Source organism: Hibiscus syriacus, unplaced genomic scaffold (assembly GCF_006381635.1).
Source record: "Hibiscus syriacus cultivar Baekdansim isolate YM2019G1 unplaced genomic scaffold, ASM638163v2 tig00110462_pilon, whole genome shotgun sequence".
Classification (NCBI taxonomy): Eukaryota; Viridiplantae; Streptophyta; class Magnoliopsida; order Malvales; family Malvaceae; genus Hibiscus; species Hibiscus syriacus.
This window is the reverse complement of record NW_024062747.1, coordinates 1,938,461-1,959,839: the sequence shown is the minus strand read 5'-3', so window position 1 is coordinate 1,959,839 and position 21,379 is coordinate 1,938,461. Positions and strand designations below refer to the sequence as shown.

At 32.4% G+C, this 21,379-nt stretch overlaps 2 protein-coding genes and 2 pseudogenes across 2 annotated transcripts; all 4 read left to right on the top strand.

Annotated features, from left to right (window-relative positions):
• The first annotated feature begins 3,198 nt into the window (after window positions 1-3,198).
• LOC120126760 (40S ribosomal protein S27-2-like) lies at window positions 3,199-4,098 on the top strand. The gene is made up of 4 exons (XM_039144857.1): window positions 3,199-3,314; window positions 3,467-3,568; window positions 3,669-3,697; window positions 3,781-4,098. Exons 1-4 carry the CDS (start codon window positions 3,312-3,314, stop codon window positions 3,905-3,907), a joined length of 261 nt encoding a protein of 86 aa, XP_039000788.1. The 5' UTR covers window positions 3,199-3,311; the 3' UTR covers window positions 3,908-4,098.
• Window positions 4,099-7,299: 3,201 nt separating this feature from the next.
• LOC120126842 (ribonuclease 3-like protein 3) lies at window positions 7,300-8,609 on the top strand. The gene is made up of 3 exons (XM_039144911.1): window positions 7,300-7,725; window positions 8,048-8,194; window positions 8,334-8,609. Exons 1-3 carry the CDS (start codon window positions 7,300-7,302, stop codon window positions 8,607-8,609), a joined length of 849 nt encoding a protein of 282 aa, XP_039000842.1.
• Window positions 8,610-9,046: 437 nt separating this feature from the next.
• LOC120126977 lies at window positions 9,047-12,152 on the top strand (annotated as a pseudogene).
• Window positions 12,153-14,663: 2,511 nt separating this feature from the next.
• LOC120126961 lies at window positions 14,664-20,629 on the top strand (annotated as a pseudogene).
• Window positions 20,630-21,379: the final 750 nt, after the last annotated feature.

Here is a 21,379-nt window from a genome sequence, read left to right as displayed (position 1 = left end):
CAAAAAATTAAAATTTATTGACATATTTTTTCGTCAGCTAGTTATAGCTATTTAATCTGTTAACTTATGAATAATAACCATATTCTTACACCTAACAACAGTTCTAACATTCATTATAAAATTTTTCAATTGAGACCGAGAGAAGGAATATGACCTCAACTAAATCTCATCATTATTCTCTTTTATTTTACCTTCTTATAGAGATAGTACTTTAAAACGACCAATATTAATTTTTTATCACTACAATTCCCTATTCAAATAAAGAGAGTTAAATTGATTATCACTGTTATATCCTATTTGGTCCAATCAACAACTTTCTTCTTAATTTTTAGTTGCATTCCAAGAAAATTATCTTAATTTGATCATGTGAACTAGTCATTTTGTGTAATCTAAAAAATTGATGGCTTTCATTTTTTTTAATTAATAATAATGGGGAGGAGTGTTGTTAACACATCTTTTTCTTTGACAATTCCGTAAGAAACCTTAATAAATGATTTTTTTTAAGTTGAAGGGTCAAAATATAACTAGACTAAAATTAAAATAAAAGTAAGCTTAATAAATAAGATGCAGAAGCAATAAATGTGAACGGTCAATAATGGCCCAATGGCTTACATTCCATTGTTGTAGAGATATGTTATCCGAACTTAATGACATGGTTGTTGCGCAATTAAACTGTCATTAGAACCGAGTCAGCGAGTTAGGAGAAACCGCCCAACTCACTCCCTCGAAACATACACTTTGAGTCTCTTGAAAGAAAAACAAGAGCGGATCATTTCAAATGATAATTTATGAGCTTTTGCCCCGTTGCAAAATCTATTTACGAATTTTAAATTTAAAATCAAATTTGCATACATTTACCAACAAAAGATGAAGATGACGATATAGATATATATAAACGGTCGATCATTCATTCTTCCTAACTTTTAGTGATGTACGCATTTATATTAGGATAGTACATGTATAAAGTTTCATAAAGTAAAATAAATTATTAATAACAAATAAAAAAACCTTAAAATTTTATAAGAGAAAGTTCGATTCCGTCGGCCCTCGATTTATCTTTACTACCTTCTATACAATATGTATAAATCACCTTAAATTTATGTTAATATAGCACAAGAGAAGATGCTGGAATTGCAAAGCTCATACGTGTTATCTGATCAACCTTGAGTTGGGGTCTTCTTGCCTATAACCATAATCACCTGTTGTGCAGTGGGTTTGAACCTGTCGGAACTCTTGTTTCTCCTTGAACTGCCTCCGCGCTTGGCCCCTAAACCGTGGACGAAAAACCCGTCGGCCAGCTTGTACGGTTCCTCTTCCCGATGATTCGAATGTTACCACGTTTCTTCGGTGATTCAAAACAAGGATTAGAATCACAGGGATGTGCCAAAGTTGAATGCGTTTCATATTTTCCTTGAGAATATGGAAAGGTAGTTTTAGGCTCATGTAGCATTTAGCCATACTATTACTATATATATGTGTGTGTGATCTTAGACCGGAAGACTTTGTCACGGTGAAATGCAAGAATGGACAGCGAGGGATCAAGCATATGAGACGGGGACAAGGAAACCAGAAATCGACATAACCCGACCTAATATGTAAGAACTTGAAGGAAAGAAAAACGTTCGCCGTCAAATATAATTTATTCCAACATAAATCATAAGGTTTAGATATAATTTTATATGTATTTTTAAAATCCAAATCTTGCTTTTAGATTATGACCAATTGACAATTGAAAAAGTTTATTAATCAGAGCATCTTGGGTTGGTCTAGATCATGAATCAAGGTCAATGTTTTTACACCCACGCACTCGATTATTATATTTGTAGGAAAACTATAAAAGGCTTGACCATTGCACAGTGTAGACACTATAAATGCATGGATATTGGAGTTTCAGTATTTGAGACTTTGAATCATACGATTTGTACAGACTTTTCAAAGGCCGTCACTCTATATCATAATTATGCTTTGAACATTTTTGTAGATATCTTTATTTTATATAAATCTTGTTCATAATTATACCTTTCAAATAATAAATAATTATTTCAGTTGTTCATGGATTATTTTTGTAATAAATAATGAATTTTTCTTAGAATATGCATTATATATTATAAATAGAGTCGAACCTTGAATAATATATATATATATATGAAACTTATTGTACACTGACCAAAAGCCAACACACAGACTTGTTTTGGTTTTAAAAAGTAGTTGTTTTATAGAAAAGTTAAGAATTTTTTTCTTGTCCTAAATGATGCGATGTTGAAATGTAAAAGAGAAGGGGTTAGAGTGGGATCCTTACGGCCGGCAAAACCTTCCAACTTTTTCCTTATTTTCTATTTTTTATATTTATGAGATTACAACCGATGCCCCATGAAAATTTATACATGTATACACACAAAAAATACAAAATAAAATAAATAATATGATAAGATACAATTAAACGAATTAATTAAAACTACATGAACTTTTTTATTAAAATTTATATAAATAATAGTAAGTATATTTGATTGGTTAACTAAATTATTTATCTTTATTCTTTTATATTTTCTAAGATTAGGAGTTATAGACCTACAAGAAACACTCCTTTCTTCCCCAAGAGTACAGGTGGAAAGAATTGGTGAAATTCTAGGGAGAAGAAGGAAAGATTAATGATGACAAGGAAAAGTTAAGCAAATGTTGAAGAACTGAAGTCCATTAATAGCAAAGGAAAGAGTAGTGCTAGGTTATTTTAGAGGAAAAAAATAAAAGAAACTCTGAATTTGAATGATTCTGACTACTTAATTAAATTATAAAACTAATATTAAATAGACGATATTAATCCAAACGCTATTTAACATATATTTTAGTTTTGTTACGAATATAACAAGTTAGTTTTTAAGTTAGTTTAAGGTTGGGTGTTTAACATTAATTCTTAAAGATTTATGGTTCAACTAATATAAAAAGTATTTTTTTCATCAATAAAATAATTTTTTTTAGTTTTTTTAAATATTAAAATAATCGTGTTAAAAAGATCGTTTAATGAGATAACTACGTCAACAACGACGTCATCTTATTAAGTTATTAACGTCGAAGTAATATAATTGTACTTAAAAACAAACATTAGTGTTAAAATTTTAATAGTATAAACGAATCTACGCTCAAAGTTGATGGTATTTAAAGTAATTTGCCCAAATAAAAAATAAAAACACTCCTAGCCTCTAACTATCAAAACCCTAAAATCCTTTGAAAGCGCTCCGTCTCTTGAAAAAGCTCCTCACTCCGCAGCTTCAATTTCGAAGTCCCAGCGCCACATCCGTCACCACATCCCCAACATGGTAAATCTCCCTTCATCTTTTTCATCTTGTACTTAACGTTATACATTTTCTGCAATTCCTCTCTCGTTAATTCATTGTTTTTTTCTTATGTTTGAACCGATAACATCTGGATTTGGGTTGTTATTGTTGTTTGTGTTTTGTTATGATTTTAGGTTCTCCAAAACGATATAGATTTGTTGAATCCCCCAGCGGAGATCGAGAAGAAGAAGCACAAACTCAAGCGTCTCGTTCAGTCTCCCAATTCATTCTTCATGGTAAGTTATCTGACCTTTCTCTCTTCATTTCCATGTCAACAATTTAGTCTATATGGTATATTAACGTTTTTTTTTCGTTCTGTTGTTCTCTCTTCCAAAGGATGTTAAATGTCAAGGCTGCTTCAACATGTACGTTTACATTGGATTTTAGATTTACCTTTGTAAGTTGTATTTCGTATATTAAATTCTGGGTTTATACTTTTTTTTTGCAGCACAACTGTATTTAGCCACTCTCAAACTGTGGTAGTGTGTGGTAATTGCCAGACAGTTCTATGCCAACCAACTGGTGGCAAAGCTAGACTTACCGAAGGGTGCTCATTTAGGAAAAAGGGTGACTAAATCTGTTTCATATGGCCCATTCTGGGTATCTTTTTGATTTGTTAAAATGCCTTTATTTTAATAGCACTATCAATGCTTTATAAAGATTATGCTACTTCTTTATTAATGCCATGGATTTTTTTGTTTAAATGAGTATTTGGTTTTACATTTGGTTGGTTTTATGATCTTTTATATAAACATTAATATCTTTATTTGCCGTGTTTAGAGTCTTCCCATTGTTGTCCTGATAATTTGTTAATATTTTTCTTGTTTTGGTTAACTAACTCAAAGTTGTTTTCTTGTTCTGATTGCATTATAAAGACATTGCAATGGCTGATTTTGGTTGTATGATTGGTAGATAGTGACAATTTAGGTTGGTTAAGTAGACTGCACATTTTATTTTGGGCACGGTACAAGGGCAATCTTGTACACTTCCACTCACCCCTGATTTTGTAAAGCCTTCTTGATCCTTGACTGTTTACTTATTCCTTTGTATGCTAGAAGCATATGGGGGGATCCACTCGGAGATTTATTTTAGAAGACATTTTAGTTGCAGTTTCCTTACAATTGCCATGTGGATAAAGCCTGCTTCTGTTTTTCCTACTTGCATGCCCGTATACAATCATACCTATCAGTTAGACTGGTTAGGTCATTTTAGTTTTAAAGTTATGGGATCATTTTGAATTTGGATCATTGTGAGTCTGGATCATTTTTGGGTTCTGGTTGTTACTTTTTTCCTAGTCAAATCGAGTTGAGTCCGTTTAAGATCACAATTGACATGTCTACACTTAGTTCCTGGTAGAATAGAGTTTTCATGAGTACTATTTGCATTGTAGATTCTGTATGACCCAATGAGTAATTGTAAGTGGGAGACTTTAAATATAGCTTGAAATGTAGTAAACTCTGTACATGTGCCATGTTTGTTATTATCAGTTTCTGCAAGCATTGGTGTTATGATAGATGTCTTTTTTGCTCTGTGCACCCCCACCCTGTGGTTATATCTAACGTTTGAACCTGCCTTTTATGTTTCTGCTTGCTCTCTGCAAATTAACTGAATAATTTGACTCGTCAATTTTTCTTGGTTTCACTCAAATTTGATTCGTTAAATAAAGAGCTCAGTTAGAAGCCTTTTTATATTTTTTAAAATTATACCATGACTACTGATGTTAGTCGACTCTATTTGAATTTGGCTTTATACTTGGGGTAAATTATAGATTTTACTACCCAAGTATCTTCTCATTTCTATTTCGGTCATTAGATTTTTTTTTTAAAATAATTTAATCATTAAACATTGCATTTTTTTTCAGTTCTCTACCTCAGTTATTTTCTAGCGACATGGCACTCTGTTGGCATTTCTTATTAATTTTGGAATTGTCATGCAACTGTTAACTAATATTTTATTAATAATATCATATTTATATATCTTTTCATTGAATTGGACTCTCTACTGTCGATCTTTTGCCGCCCATGTTCCTCTTCCTGTTACATCGTTTCTACTCCCAAATCAATCAATTATTAATCGAACATTCACTTATATCAAATCATTATGTCTTTTTCTTTTGAGTTCAATTCATCTCTAATCGTATTATCGTCTACTATGACTATTTGACTTCAATTTTTATGAAGATACTATTATATGGAAAGCAACATTATAGAAATACTATTTTTGAAAGAAAAATACGTAGCTAATGATCCAAGAAGTATTTAAGGATCTAAGATGATTTGATGGATAAATAAAATTGATTTTAATAAAATTGTTGGTTGGAGGGTTTTAACTTATTTAGAATAAGATAAAAATAAATAAAAGAGGAAAAGGCTATTAATAAAGGCTGCGATAGAGATGTGTAGCACCATAGATTTGGTTGTCCTTGGGGAACAAGTAATGGAAAGCTTCATCGGTACTTCCACACATGACATTGTACACACCAGCCGTCCCAAAATGCTCGATGTATCCAATTAACGTATCAATTTAAAATAAACAAGTAATTTCTATTTTTCAATCCATCCAACTTGCTGTGACTTGGATTGCATAAATCACATCTCGCTCACTTTTCATTCTCTCCAATTAAGCCCCACGACGTAATTAGATCTATAATATTTACAGAATTTATTAATTGATAGAGTGATTAATATTGTTTATGTTATCTTATTTTGTGTGAATTTAAATCTCGATATTTACTTTGAAAATATAATATCTCTCTATTTAATAATAAAAAAATAAAAAAATTATTGAAAATTATATAGAAATATTGAATAATGTAAATATACATATTGTCAAATCAAAATGATGCATCTCTAATGTTCTAATCCATTTATACTGCATTTATCCATGCCTTTTTGCTGCCTTTATTAGAAAGCTTCAAACAAAGATAAAACAAAATTAAAAAAAAAAAAAGCTTCAAAGTTCAAACACTCTCTCCCTCTATATCTATATTGATGCAAATACACACCAAACTGAGCTCATATGCTTGTGGTCCTTTGCAGCATTTCCATTCCTTCGGCACAACTAAACAAATATAATTAAATATCTTTTCAATTTTCTAAAAATATTATTGTATATATCAATACAAATTCAGCTATAAGCATTTTTGGCAGCCTTTTCAAATGCATGACCTTATAAAATTAAACTTAAAAAAGGAAGTCTTAATTGTGAAGAAAGATAATTTTTAATAAAATAATCATTATCGGTTATCCTATCACTTTCATACTCAAATTAAAGGATTTAATTTTATTTCACAGGTTTAATTGGACTAAAATTAAATATTTAACGAGCTAATATTATTATAAAAACGTTAACATAGTTTTATTATTGTGAATTACTTATATTAAAATTAAAATTATATCAAATCATTAAATTTTAAAGACAAACAATATTATATTCATCCATATTATAGTCTCTTAACTGAATTTAACTCCAATTATATTTTTAAATAAATATTTAAAAAGTAAAAATTTATTTGGGTTTTTAAAGGGGATTGAAGCATTGTTCTTAAGTAATTTAATTGAAGTGAAATTGATTTAAGAGGATGCATTAGACATGGATGAATGCATAGTAGTGCATTTATGTCCTTCAATTTTTTTTTGAGTTTACATGATTTTGTTGGTGGGTGAGTTCATTCCAATATAAGTTATTCTTCTTTATTAATTTCGTTAAAATAGAAAATTGTACAAGTACAATAGATAGAAGTGTATTTTTTCTTTTAAAAATTCTTTTATATAATAGTTTGTAATCCATAAAAAGTTAAAAATAATATTTTATAATTAATTTTAAATGATAAGTAATTTTATTTAGTAGTGATAAGTATATGTATATATATATATATGACAAGATGGTTTCTTTTCGTTCAAGTTTCTCTATATAAATAATCATACCAACAGTTCAATCTCGTAATATTTTTTTTTTGTATTTTCCAATGACAGCCACGAAAAACCTAGAGCAAGAAACAACGGGTGCTCTACAAGAGCTGCGTGTTAATGAAAACACGAACGACTCGCCTGAGTCAACCCGGAAATTTATAGAATCGTCAACGCCGCCGAGTCTCGATGAAGTGGAAACCATCTTGGGCTATGAATTTAAGAACAAACAGTTGTTGGAAGAAGCTTTCACGCATGCTTCTCTTGGCGAAAGCATCTCCAACGAGCGGCTAGAGTACGTCGGCGATTCCGTTCTTAATCTGGTGTTTACTAAAGAGCAGTACTTTGAATACCCCAATTTGTCGCCGGGGACTTTGACCAGACTGAGGGCGGCTAATGTCGATTCCGATAAGCTGGCTCGCGTCGCCGTTAAACACGGTCTGCATCGGTTTTTACGTCATAAGAAACCTCTTCTTGAAGAACAAGTAAGTCGTTTTGTCCTTTAGGGTTTATATTTAGGTCAGATCAGATGAAAGATATACCATGATAGTTTCTATAGACAAAATATACCAAAACAAAGCAAGGTCAACGTTAATGGTGTTTTAGACTTTCGCTCAGTTGACTTTCAAATATTCTGTAAAGGTTTAATTAAAATACATTCACCATTTTACTTTAATTACGTTCGATTTTACGAGCAGTTAATAAACATTCTTTATTATAATTTTTTATTTATCAGTGCATAGCATAATCAAAATTATTGCTTAAATAAAACCGATACTAATTAAGATAATAATTATACGGCGACAGATTCGACAATTTTCTGAAAAAATACGGCGATATCCTTTGCATTCAAATGGACAGGTTGAAGTGCCAAAGGCATTAGCAGACCTTGTTGAATCCATAATTGGTGCTGTTTTCATTGACAGCAATTCCTCCATTGATATTGTTTGGAAGGTACGTATATGTAGTAATATTTTTTTGTCATATATATATAAAGCGGCTAAACATGAATTTTCGATTGATAATAGTGTTTTTTTTTCTCAATACGTAAAATTATTTATTTATGAATAATGAAATTTGTTTTGGATGTTAGGTATTCAAATATTTGTTAGAGCCCATAATTAGACCCGAAACCCTAAAAATACATCCGGTGACCCAATTGTATGAGGTGTGTCAGAAGAGGAATTTGAAGGTGAAATTTGTGGATTCATGGAGAGAAGAGACGAGTTTTGATGTGTTCGTAGACAACCAATTCATAGGGAGAGGCTCATGTAGAGACAAGAAGGATATTGCGCTCAATAGAGCTGCCAAAGATGCTTTGGATAATATTTGGAAAATCTTGGATGCAAAGGATGTACACTCCATTTGATCATCCATGTTTTTTGTTCCCATCATTGTATTTAATTATGTACATTTCCACATGCCAGCCACTTATGTTTTTATAATTATATTTAAAGTATTATATATGTTAGTTATATTTATATTATAATTTTAGAACCTCTTAACTGACGTCAATAATAAAAAGAAATATTGTTCTCTATAAAAAGAAATATTATTCTCTATAAATGATCTACGTTTGAATAGTTATATCTGTAATATATTTTATAATAAATTTGAAAAAAAAAATATATAAATATTATCTTATAATTATTTCGATCTACTAAAAATTATAAACCTTTAATATCAAGAAAGAAAGGCCCAGACCTTTCTCGAACTCATGTAGAAGCCCAAAAAGCCAAACAGTTCTACGCTTCGGTTACTCCTTGACTGAAATCCCGATCAAAACCGAATCCGAATCCGAATCCAACTCTACAACTCCTTTATAAATTGATTAAACTTCACAAATTTCAAACAATCTTTGTAAAACAAAGAAAATCCCAGGCACACGCAAACTCATTCCATAATTTACGATCTAACTTGGAAGAGATTAAGGGAAATATTTTAGAGTTATGGATTTCGAGCTAAGGAAAGCGAGGGAGAAGCTTGATAAAGAACAGAGGGAGAGGGAGAGGAAGGAAAGGGCCAAGTTGAAATTAGAGGGAGGAAAGCAAAAGAAGAGGCTAAGAATCAACGAGATGCCATTGAAGCTGCTCAAAGATCCAGAAGGCTTGATGCCATTGAAGCTCAGCTCAAGGTATTATCCCCTATCCTTGCTTTCCGGTTCCAATTCATGTTATTGGGGTTTCTTCGTATATATCTTTTGATCCGTCGTTTGAATTTTCGAGTAATTCTTTTTTGATCTGGAATTAAATTTCATTGTCTCTGTTAGGCAATTAGATGGAAACTGTTTTATGTGGTGAGTTGTTGAATTATTTAGTTAATTTTGCTTTATTGAAGTCATATGTATCATGTGGATTCGCATCAAAATTTCGATAGGGCAAACGCTTTACTTGAAATTTCTAGAATCTTGGGTCTGAAATAGAAGAATCTTTATCAAATTTTTAGTACGGAAATAATGTTGTAACTGATTATATGTTGGCGTTGGTTTTGGGAAAAAAAAGAATATGAAAGCCCATCATTCTTTGGCTTACACAATAGTAAGGAGCAATCTTCGTCATTCCACAACCAGGTTTAGCTCATTTGGTTTGTGCAACCACCCGTATTAGTAATATGTAGCATTCTTTGTACCCTCCTAGCATTTCTTACCTCTACCCTCCTTCTTAGGCTTCGGCCTTCTTTGCACCGCTTAAAGGTATTCGTCTTTTCCATAAACCCTAATTTGGATTATGACATTTTTGGAAGATTTTAAGTTTAAATTCTCAAACATATCTTGACTTAACTATTCTGTTTTTATATTCCGATCTACCATGGTTTAGGTATGAACTTTTATAATGATTAAAAGATTTCATGCAATGTATGTGTAGAGAGCTTGCATAGATGATTTAAACATGAGTTAAATTAGTTTGCATTTTGACATCTTTTAGTTTTTGGCTGCTTGCATAGATGCTTAAAAAAATGAGTAGAATAATTTTGCATTATGATATTTTTTGGTATATTTACTGTTTAGTAATGCCATTTCTAATATTTTACTTTCTTTATCCCTACAACGCTGAACAGCATATGGAAGCAAGTTTACTTGCGGGACGAGGAATAGTGTTTTATAAAGTCTTAGAAGCTGTACCTTTTCAGGGTAGTGGAGATAAGATCAAATTGACACCATCCTGTTTCACAGAATTGTCCAATCAAGGTGCATTTGACAAGGAACCGCTGTACTTTCAGTTGTTGCTGGTTCATCAAGTGGGTTCTTCAGATGCTAAGGGTGGAGAAAAGGAAAACAATAGGACCACTCATTCAGGTGTTTTGGATTTCACTGCAGATGAAGGTTCTGTCGCGATTCCACCCCATGTATATAGTATTTTGTTCCCTGTGGACACTCCAAAGGTTCTCTTGGTTGAGGGTCCTTATGTTCGACTTCCAAAAGGTACATATACTAAACTTCAACATGATGGAATAGGCTTTTCTGACTTACCAAATCACAAGGCTATCCTTGAAACAAGCCTTCGTCAGCATGCTGCCCTTTCTCAAGATGATGTTCTTACAGTTAAGTATGGGGAATTCCTATATCGTTTATGTGTTCTTGTGCTGAAACCCTCCTCAAGCATGTCTGTCTTGGAAACTGACATTGAGGTGGATATTGTCTACCCCGGTGTTGAATCAGAGAGGATAGATCAGTATGTCCTAAAACCACTTGTGTTTGATGCATCAGAATCTGAATCGGTTGAGGAGGGAAATTACATGTATTATGAGTTCTCAATTGATGATGATACATGGGAAAAAATGTTTCTGATGATGTCAAAATAGAGGTTAAGATAAGATGCAGAGACAAATGGTGGAGATACTGACCTTTATGTATCCAGACATCCCCTAATATTCCCAAACCGGCACCAACATGCATGGTCTTCCCATGATATTGCTTCGAAGACTTTGATCCTCACTTCCAAAGATAATAACTTGGGTACTGGTACTTACAGCGTTGCGGTCTATGGATTCAAAGGAACCACCAAGTACGAGGTATTGCTGCATGTTCAAGAGAACATCAAGTTTAAGGTGGGTCAACAAGCCATGCATTCGTTTTCATTGGAGGTGGATACTGTGGAGTGTCAAAATTGCAGGCATTTTATACTCAGTAGGAGTATAGCGCTGCATGAAGCATACCGTAGTAGACATAATGTTGTTTGTCCACATGCTGGTTGCGGAATAGTTCTTAGGATGGATGAGGCCAAAAATCATGTGCATTGCAACAAATGTGGGCAAGCTTTTCAATCAGGAGAGATGGAAAAGCACATGAAAGTGTTTCATGAACCACTTAGGTGTCCTTGTGGAGTAGTCCTTGAGAAGGAAGACATGGTAAGCCACGTTCCTTTTTGTAGTAAATTTATTTCAATTTACTTTTATTTGAATTAACTAGGGCATTATTATTGAGGTATTGTTAATATGATTCAGATATTGTAGAAGTCCATATTACGAGAGTGACCATCTTAGTCCAATTTGCTTCATTTACAACGTCAAGATTCAAATCATGATCTTGTTAAAAAAATTAATATGTCATCTCACTAGACCAATTGATGGAAGTGATTAGTTGGTTTTATGCACTTCTTTTAGATAAAACTTAACTTTGATTTGATATGGAGAGGTGCAACACTAAGCCTCGGGCTGGCCCCTTCGCTTGATCATGTCGGTTTTGTGGAGACATGATTCAAGCTGGAAGCTCTGCCATAGATGTTGGCGACAGATTAAGAGGACTTTCAGAGCATGAGAGCATTTGTGGCTCAAGGACCGCGCCATGTGATTCTTGTGGACGTTCCGTAATGTTGAAAGACATGGACATCCACCAGATCGCCGTTCACCAGGAGAACTGATCGTCAACTCTAAATATAAATTAAAAAACGACACAAAAGATGTGTAATATATATCAATAGTTTGTTAACATATTTTAAATAGTAATACAGTAGATCGTAATACAAACATCATTATTGTAACCATTGATTAAATCCTGCTTTGGTAAGCGTTGGCAACACAATGATTTTTTTCTTAAGAGAAATAAACTGGTACACGTGTAAACAATATACGTCATAACCATCAATCATTCAGGTACTTAACGATGAGTTACGTTGGACTCCCATGTATGTATGTCATAATCATCAATAATTCAATTGTCAAATTTTCAACAAATCATCGTTTTATACAATGATGTAAGACCGGTTAATCTTGGCACTAATAAACCAAGGACTGAATCTAATTGCTCATATTAAAAAAAAAGATATTAAAAATAAAAAAATAGATTTAAAAAATTATTATAATATAAATTATAAAACTTAAAAATTGGATTTGCGTAAAAAAGTTTCTTTAAAAAATAATACAATCTTGACTCGATGGAAAACATTCAATATGTTTCTTAATCGGGTAAAGTATAAAAATAATTCTCTTACTATAATATACTGTTTTATTGAATCTTTCGATTATTAAAAGTTATAAAATTGCTTGCTATAGGAAGTTACTTTGTTGAGTCTCTCGACTATTAAAAATTACAAAATGATCACTCAACTATTCATTATGTTCCAAACTCGTACTTTTTCGTTAAAAAATTAATGGCAATTTGAGTTGGACGTTAATATGTTGATTGAGATATGATAAAATATAATCTCATAATCTCATAATCTCAAACGACTATCATATCTCAGTATGTTAACGTCCAGCTCAGACGACCTTTAATTTTTTTAACAAAAAATGATGAGTTTGTAACATAATGAATAGTCGGATGATTTTTCGTAACTTTTAATAGTCGATGGACTCAAAAAAAATCTCCTTATAATCGTGGGGTCATTTTGTAACTTTTAATAGTTAGAGGACTTAACAAAATAGTATCGTATAGTCAGAGACCATTTGTGTGCTTTACCCTATTTTTTAATTGCACACATAATATTTAAATACAATCACATATCTTTTTTATTTTATTAATATTTTTAAATCAACTCCTTATAATCGGAGGATCATTTTATAATTTTTAATAGTTAGAGGACTTAACAAAATAGTATCGTATAGTCATGGACTATTTGTGTGCTTTACCCTATTTTTTAATTGCACACATAATATTTAAATACAATCACATATCTTTTTTATTTTATTAATAATTTTATTATAATAAATTCATAAATAATCTATTTAATCTTACATGACAATATATGAAATGTTTTTTTAATTTAATTACAATTATAGATACCTTAAAAGCATCTTTCGTCTGTTTTATCATCTCTAATATAAATAGATAAAACATCATCTGGTGGATTGACATATCCTAAAGAATTTAAAACATTAATAAAAGAAAAATTATTATAATATTTAGTGGGTAATAAAATAATTTTTAAAGGTTGAAAATTTAGTAAATGGTCACCTAATGCTTCCAACAAAATTCTAGGGCTCTTCCTTTGTCCCATTTGATAGTAGGACGGATTTCTAAAACCTGCTTCAATCAAGGGAAAAAATTAATTCAACTATTTTTCTTCAACAAAAATATAAACAAAATAATTATTAGCTACAAATTTATTAATAAAAGCCATCTCATAATATATTACAGGATAAAGTACATAAATAATCTCTCAATTATTGACCGCTACTTTGTTGAGTCTCCTAATTATTAAAAGTTAGAAAATAATCTACTGATTATTCATATGTTTCAAACTCGTCATTTTTTATTAAAAAAATTAGTGACAGCCTGAGCTAGACGTTATTCCATTGACAGTCGTTTGAAATTTTGAGATTAAATTTTATCATATCACAGTCAGCAGGTTAACGTCCAAGCTCACACTGTCGTCAAATTTTTAATAGAGAATGACAAGTTTAAAACATATGAATGTCGAATGATCATTTTGTAACTTTTAATAATTGGAGGACTCAAAAAAGTAATACTCTATAATCAAGGAATAATTTCGTAACTGTTAGTAGTCGTGTGACTCAACAAAATAACACTTCCGGGCACCATTTGTGTACTTACTTAATTATACAATAGGCTTATATAAAAAAAATAGTGAAATAAAAAGTAAGGAAATACATCAGGTAAGAAATTAATTTGAATCAATTTTTTTATTAATGAAGATTGATATTATGACTTCAAAAGAAAGTTGTGAGAAAAATTTCAAATGTTGTTGGTCGTTTTGAATTAAATTATTAAAAAAACACAAAAGTAATTTAGAGTTGAAATAAAATTAAATAAAGCACGTAAACGTGAAAGTTATAGAACAAAAATATGAGAAATAGAAAGTGTCATTATTTCTTTCTATTAAAATCAGATGCTGTAATTACTACTTACAATAACAAATATCGTACGTTTATTACATGCCATTTACCGACAAACGACTTCTATTACAAATAAATGCAATCAATAAACAAAATGACTATAAATAGTTTCTTCTACCTTTACGATTGCTTTGGTTCTTTTTCTGTATATTTAAACAGTAATTGTTGCCTTCCATCCAACTTTCCTTTTATTCTTTGATCTTTCGCCCTTTTGGACAACGCTAACAGAGTAGGAATTTATGTGCCGATTCCAGTCGTAAATCTGCTTCAACTTCAATTTGATTCTTTTTAACCTCATAATTAGAAGGAAGAAAAACTGGATTTTCTTCCTTTTTTTTCCTTCTTCCCCCCCCCCCCTCAATAGGAGCTGAAAAAGAAGGGTTTTGAATTGTTTATTACTGGGTTTTCTCAGCTGTTTCAGCTTCTTCTGGCGAGAAGTTCAAAACTGTATTGGACTTCAAACGCATTTTTTTTTGGTTAAATAAGGGTAATAAAGTCTTATCTTTTTAGTGTCTGCTTCATTGCTGAGAGGGTGGGACTTCAAACACTGCACGTTACATCGACAGTTCATTTATCCTTTTAATCATACTGTTGTTCGGTTATTCATGCTTACATGTTCATTGTTCATAAATTCTTGTTTCAATTCTGGATTTAAGTGTGACTGGATTTATTGTTCATAAATCATAGTAAATCTGATTTCAACTTTTGCTGGTTTTGGGTACAATGGATTTGGGGGGGGGGGCGATCTTCCCAAAATCACACAAAAGTCAAAAGTAGCTAAACATCACAACAATAAATATTTTTGGCCTACAAATTTTACTTTTTTTGGGACTCCTTTTACCTCAAATTGCATAGATTAAGCTTTACCCATTTTCTGAGAAAAAAAGTTTGTTTTCTGAAAAAAGAAAATTTCCTTTCTATTTTCAGGGAAGTAGTCATTGTTCATCGTTGAAGCAAATTCATGGTTACTCTAAGTGATTTTGGACTTGCAGCGGCTATCAACATTCTCAGTGCATTTGCCTTCTTTTTGGCATTTGCAGTTCTTCGGATTCAACCAATGAATGACAGAGTTTACTTCCCCAAATGGTATATCAAAGGTTTAAGGTACTCACCTTTGGCCAATGGTGCGTTTGCAAGCAAGTTCGTGAATTTGGACTTCAGGTCATACGCCAGATTTCTCAACTGGATGCCTGCCGCACTCCAAATACCGGAGACCGAGTTGATCGACCATGCCGGATTGGATTCCGCTGTTTACTTAAGGATTTACTTGTTGGGGTATGTATGTTCTTGCTTGGTCAATTCCTTTCCAGCTCTATAGACCATAAGTTGGCTTTAGTGAATACATTGTGTACAAGATTTTCTGCCTTTAGTGAAATCTGAACTATTCACAACGCACGAGAATCCTATAGCCATGGATGCTTGAGCCGTAAATCTGTAATTCTATTGCAAAGACATATTTTGTATTACTTTTATGTCTTGGACTAATGTGCTTTTTTCCCCCTTCTTTTCTCATTAAGTGCAGGCTGAAAATTTTTGTTCCTATTGCGTTCTTAGCATTTGCAATCATGGTGCCAGTTAATTGGACCAATAATACCCTGGAACATTCAGGCTTAACATTCAGCGATATTGATAAGCTCTCGATATCAAATATTCCAAATGGATCAGATAGGTATGTAGAACATTCTCATTCCATGCTTTATCTTTTTCTTTTCCCTTTAGCTTTAAAAAGAACTCTTTGACATAATTTATGATTTCTACAAAATACCAGGCATAGTTCCATAACTATTTACATTCTTAATACATTTTTTTGATTGCAGATATTGGATACATCTGGTCATGGCTTATGCCTTTACTTTTTGGACATGCTATGCACTGAAACAGGAGTATGAGATAGTGGCAGCAATGAGATTGCATTTCCTTGCATCAGAACATCGGCGCCCGGACCAATTTACAGTAAGAACAATTCAACTATTATTTTGATCGTAAGGTGATATATGAAGCTGAATTTCCTCTTTCCGAATTCTGCATACCCCAAGCAATTATTGAGATTTATATTATTGATTTCAATAGAAAAAGCCAGTCAGATGGTCTTTTTGTTGCTGAAGATTTATCATCTTAAATCTTTTTTTTCTTTCTTTCTGCCGGTTAGGAAATTTATTTATTTTTCTCTAACACCATTTTGTTGGTGAAGGTACTGGTAAGAAATGTCCCACCCGATCCCAATGAATCAATTAGTGAGTTTGTCGAACATTTCTTTCTTGTCAACCATCCAGATCACTATCTCAGTCATCAGGTTTGATATTATACATATACATCAAGATAACCTTATATTTATTTAGACTTTATAAGCTTCATTTTAACCCATTTGAATGCTGAAATATATCTTTTTCTGGTTTTTTGTCATAATCGTTATGCTTGCAGGTTGTTTATAATGCTGACAAGCTTTCAGGATTGGTCAAGGAGAAGAAGAAAATTCAGAATTGGCTTGACTTCTATCAAAATAAATACGAAAGGAATCAATCGAAGAGACCTTTATGGAAGGTAAACTTCTTGCAAATAACGTGACTATTAACATTTAGAAAATATATTTTTAAGCTTTCTTTTTACATTATTAAGTTGCCTTCAATAATTTGTTTTAACTTTTAGAATTCAACTAAAAATAAAGCTGATGAGATCATAGTTGTGTGTGTGTTTTTCTGGATATCTGACATCTTGTGATGAATTTCTCTTCCATCAAGCAGACGGGTTTCCTTGGCCTTTGGGGAGAAAGTGTAGATGCAGTCGACTTTTATACAGCGAAAATTGAGAGATTATCTAGAGACGTAAGTAACTTTTCTTTTTATTCCCTTTATTTTGTTTGTCCTGAAACTCAGAAGATCAACTATGTTGATCTGGCACTCTTTTTTTGAAGTACCTGTGTCCAACATCGTATTGATGTATGCTTGAATGTCTAGACATAGGTATAGGGATATGATCCCCCAAAGACTCTAAATACATTATTATTTTTTAAAAGATTTAGCATACCTGTTTCGAGCACATATCTATGTCGGATACTCACAACAAAACCAAGTAATATAGGCTCTATAGCATCTCTACTGACTGCAGTTTTATTTTCAAATTTTTTTTTGCTTTCCAATCAAGAAACTCTTGCATGCTAATCTTCCCCGAGTTTTATTTGAAGCTGGCCTATGCATTTAGTACACATTTCTGATTATTTTCTGTTCCGCTTCTCCATTCATTGGTTAGTTATCACTTGCCAATAACCCCAAGTACTCTTTTTGACATCCCCAAGTTGTTGACCAATGTACTGGTTAGTTGTTACTTAGAGCTTATGATAATTATTGAATATTAAGCATGCTCAAAAGCTTTTAGTTTTAAACTGCATGCACGCATGCTTACATTGTAATGTGTAATGTGAAGGTGTGTTGTTAATCTTCTGTTCACCCGATGACTACCAGATATCCATTGAGAGGGAGAAAATTACAAACAACCCTAAATCCATCATGCCGACAGCCTTTGTTTCCTTCAAAACTCGATGGGGAGCTGCTGTTTGTGCACAAACTCAACAATGTAGGAACCCAACTATATGGTTGACCGACTGGGCCCCGGAACCACGAGAAGTGTACTGGGAAAACCTTGCAATTCCGTTTGTTTTTCTCACTATTCGGAGGCTCATTGTTGCAGTTGCTTTTTTCTTCCTTACATTCTTTTTCATGATTCCTATCGCAATCGTACAGTCCCTTGCTAATATAGAGAGCATTGAGAAAGCACTTCCCTTCCTTAAACCTATAATTGAAGTGTGAGTTTTCTTTTTCTTCTTCCTTGTTATAATATTTCTTCACCTTGCATTGAAGAACAAAGGAAATTGTTACTGTCTTTTTATTACTTTTAGGCCAAGCTTTATTAGCAAATAGCTATTGTAGCTGCTAGAATTTTCTTTAGCTTATACAATTGTTTTAAACATTTTGTTCAATCGCAAAAAAATAACAACAGGAAATTCATAAAGTCATTCATTCAAGGCTTTCTTCCTGGGATTGTTCTGAAGATATTTCTTATATTTCTGCCCACAATATTGATGATAATGTCGAAGTTTGAAGGATTTATTAGCCTATCTGCTCTGGAAAGGAGATCAGCAAGTAGATATTATTTCTTCCAATTTAACAACGTGTTTCTTGGGAGCATAATCACCGGAACTGCATTTCAGCAACTAAATCATTTGATACATCAGTCTGCTCACGAGTATGTTCTCATACAGGCCTTCTTCTCTTTAGCACTATCACTTGACAAGCTTACGTTTATGTGCATCCGCAGTTGTAGTATTTATTTTCATATTTTATCTTGTCTGTTTTATCCTTATTAGTGGCTTTAGAGTTTAGGATCTAATTTAGCAGTGATAACATTGCTAACACAGCCAGATTTGCTCTAGTACTGCTCATTCCTGCCATTCATCTCATCTAGTGGCTTCTAGTTCTTTATTTATTTGGACCCGGGTGTCAATGTTGGATATGATTGTGCCTATCACGGATGTGTTCAGTATTTTAAAATGATTTTTTATGTACTTGAGGGTCAAAAGCTCCATACCAATGCCTGAATACACCATTGCTTCAAGAAGTTTCTTTGCTCTTTCATTTCATCATTACTCTGATTACTTTTTCTACAATGTAATCCAAAAACTTCTATGTTGTTTGTGTGGATCATGAGACCATACAATACTTGTATGTTTTATCAGCAATATTAAGTTCTCATTCAAGGGTTTTCTCTTATATGATATCATATGGCTTACTTGTAGGATACCAAAGACAATTGGTGCCTCAATTCCAATGAAGGCAACATTCTTCATTACTTATATAATGGTCGACGGTTGGGCTGGAGTTGCTGCCGAGATACTGAGGCTGAAACCCTTGATAATCTATCACTTCAAGAATTTCTTCTTGGTTAAAACCGAAAAGGACCGGGAAGAGGCGATGGATCCTGGATCCATTGGTTTCAATACAGGAGAACCTCAAATACAGCTTTACTTCTTACTCGGTCTTGTTTATGCTGTAGTTACTCCTATCCTGCTTCCTTTCATAATCGTGTTCTTTGGGTTGGCTTATGTCGTATTCCGCCATCAGGTGAGAACTTACATCTTTCCAGAGTAGGATCATTATGTTTAGGATCGGTAGTGAAAAGACAATGATACCAATGCTTGATTTAGTGATCACGAACTTGTTCTGTGTATTTCGATTAAAACTTACTGGGTATCAAATTTAAGATTCAATCTTAAGTCAACATGAAGATACTTCATGGAGATATCGAGATTATAGAAGAAAAGTTAAATAGTTCCAATTGATTAACCACAGATTTTTATCTATTTTATCTTCTCTTGTAAATTCCTGCTGTAATATTTACTTAAATGAACTTTTGTAGATCATAAATGTCTACAATCAAAAATACGAAAGTGCTGCTGCATTCTGGCCCAATGTTCATCTGCGTATCATTGTCGCATTAATCGTCTCGCAGCTGCTACTAATGGGATTATTGAGCACAAAAGAAGCTGCTTCATCGACGCCGTGGCTTATCACACTTCCTGTATTGACCATATGGTTCCACAGATTCTGCAAAGAGCGTTACGAACCGGCTTTTGTACGATATCCTTTACAGGTTGCTCTCTGTTAAACACATCTTACATGACTAGAAGTAATTCAAACATTCCCGAGTCCAACACTTGTTATTTGAGTTTGTAGAAAGCAATGATGAAGGATACATTGGAGCGAGCAAGGGAACCGAATTTGAACTTGAAAGGGTTCCTTCAGAACGCGTATATGCACCCGTTTTTCAGAAGTTCCGACGATGACGACATCGATGTAGCCATGGAAGAGTGGGAGAGCAACCTTCCCTCATCTCTACGAAACGCACGTCTAAGAGATCTACGCCGTTTTCTAGTAAACATGGTGGATCGTCCTTCTCCCTCCCTTCATGAAGTTCAAAACCCGAAAATGCTTTAATCTTTGATCATATTTCCTTCACTTTGTAGTTTGCACATTTAGGTCTTTGGGAGGTTAAACTGTTTAAATTGCCTCTGCCTTTTCAAAGTTAACACGGTGCTGTTCATACTCGTCTCCCGCGCATATCTTAAAGATGACTATGTAGGATAATTAAGGTTAAGTAAATAATTAAAAATAATTGAATATATTTAAAATTTTGAGATAAATTAAATTGTGAATGAGACTAATAATAGCTTTTATAATTTTTATTAATTACTAATTGAATGAAATTACTTTTATTTTTATAAAATTTGAGGTGATTAAAAGCGATATTTGTGTTAATTTTTCTTAACTATTCACAAAACATACATATTGTATATACGATTACTTGAATCTAGGACATCTAAGAACAACGGACAAAAATAAAGTGGAACTATTAAAAAATGTGTGAACAATTAAAGAAAGCGTATCATAAAATAGATAAAAACGTGTTATAAAGAAAAATTATTTAAAATTAAAATAAAAGTGTAGACAAAGAGGAAAAAAAGTAATATTATGAATGGAAGATGAATATTAAAATTAATGTTAAGATAAAAAAAATTGAAGCTAAGACGAAAAATTTAGAGAAAAGAAGAGTTGTGCTATGTTATCTTCACCGAACAGCAATAGTTTAGAAACTTAACCATTAATTTTCTATTTAACATACTATCAAAATAAGAATAGTATTAAAAAGTTGAATAATTAAATTTAAAAAAGCAAGTTTTAATGATCAAAATAAAATAAAGACAAATTTGAGTGATAAATTTTATAATTTACCCTTAAATAAATAATTTTTTGATGGCTAGAAATATTTGATAATCACGTGCATGTAATGTGAAAA

Excerpts from the sequence above, each read along its gene's own strand:
- LOC120126842 (XM_039144911.1), top strand. The coding sequence starts at position 7,300 with ATGACAGCCACGAAAAACCTAGAGCAAGAAACAACGGGTGCTCTACAA. Across the intron at positions 7,726-8,047 it reads AACCTCTTCTTGAAGAACAA|ATTCGACAATTTTCTGAAAA; the intron begins GTAAGTCGTTTT and ends ATACGGCGACAG. Across the intron at positions 8,195-8,333 it reads CCATTGATATTGTTTGGAAG|GTATTCAAATATTTGTTAGA; the intron begins GTACGTATATGT and ends TTTGGATGTTAG.
- LOC120126760 (XM_039144857.1), top strand. Across the intron at positions 3,569-3,668 it reads CTCCCAATTCATTCTTCATG|GATGTTAAATGTCAAGGCTG; the intron begins GTAAGTTATCTG and ends TCTCTTCCAAAG. Across the intron at positions 3,698-3,780 it reads TGTCAAGGCTGCTTCAACAT|CACAACTGTATTTAGCCACT; the intron begins GTACGTTTACAT and ends TTTTTTTTGCAG.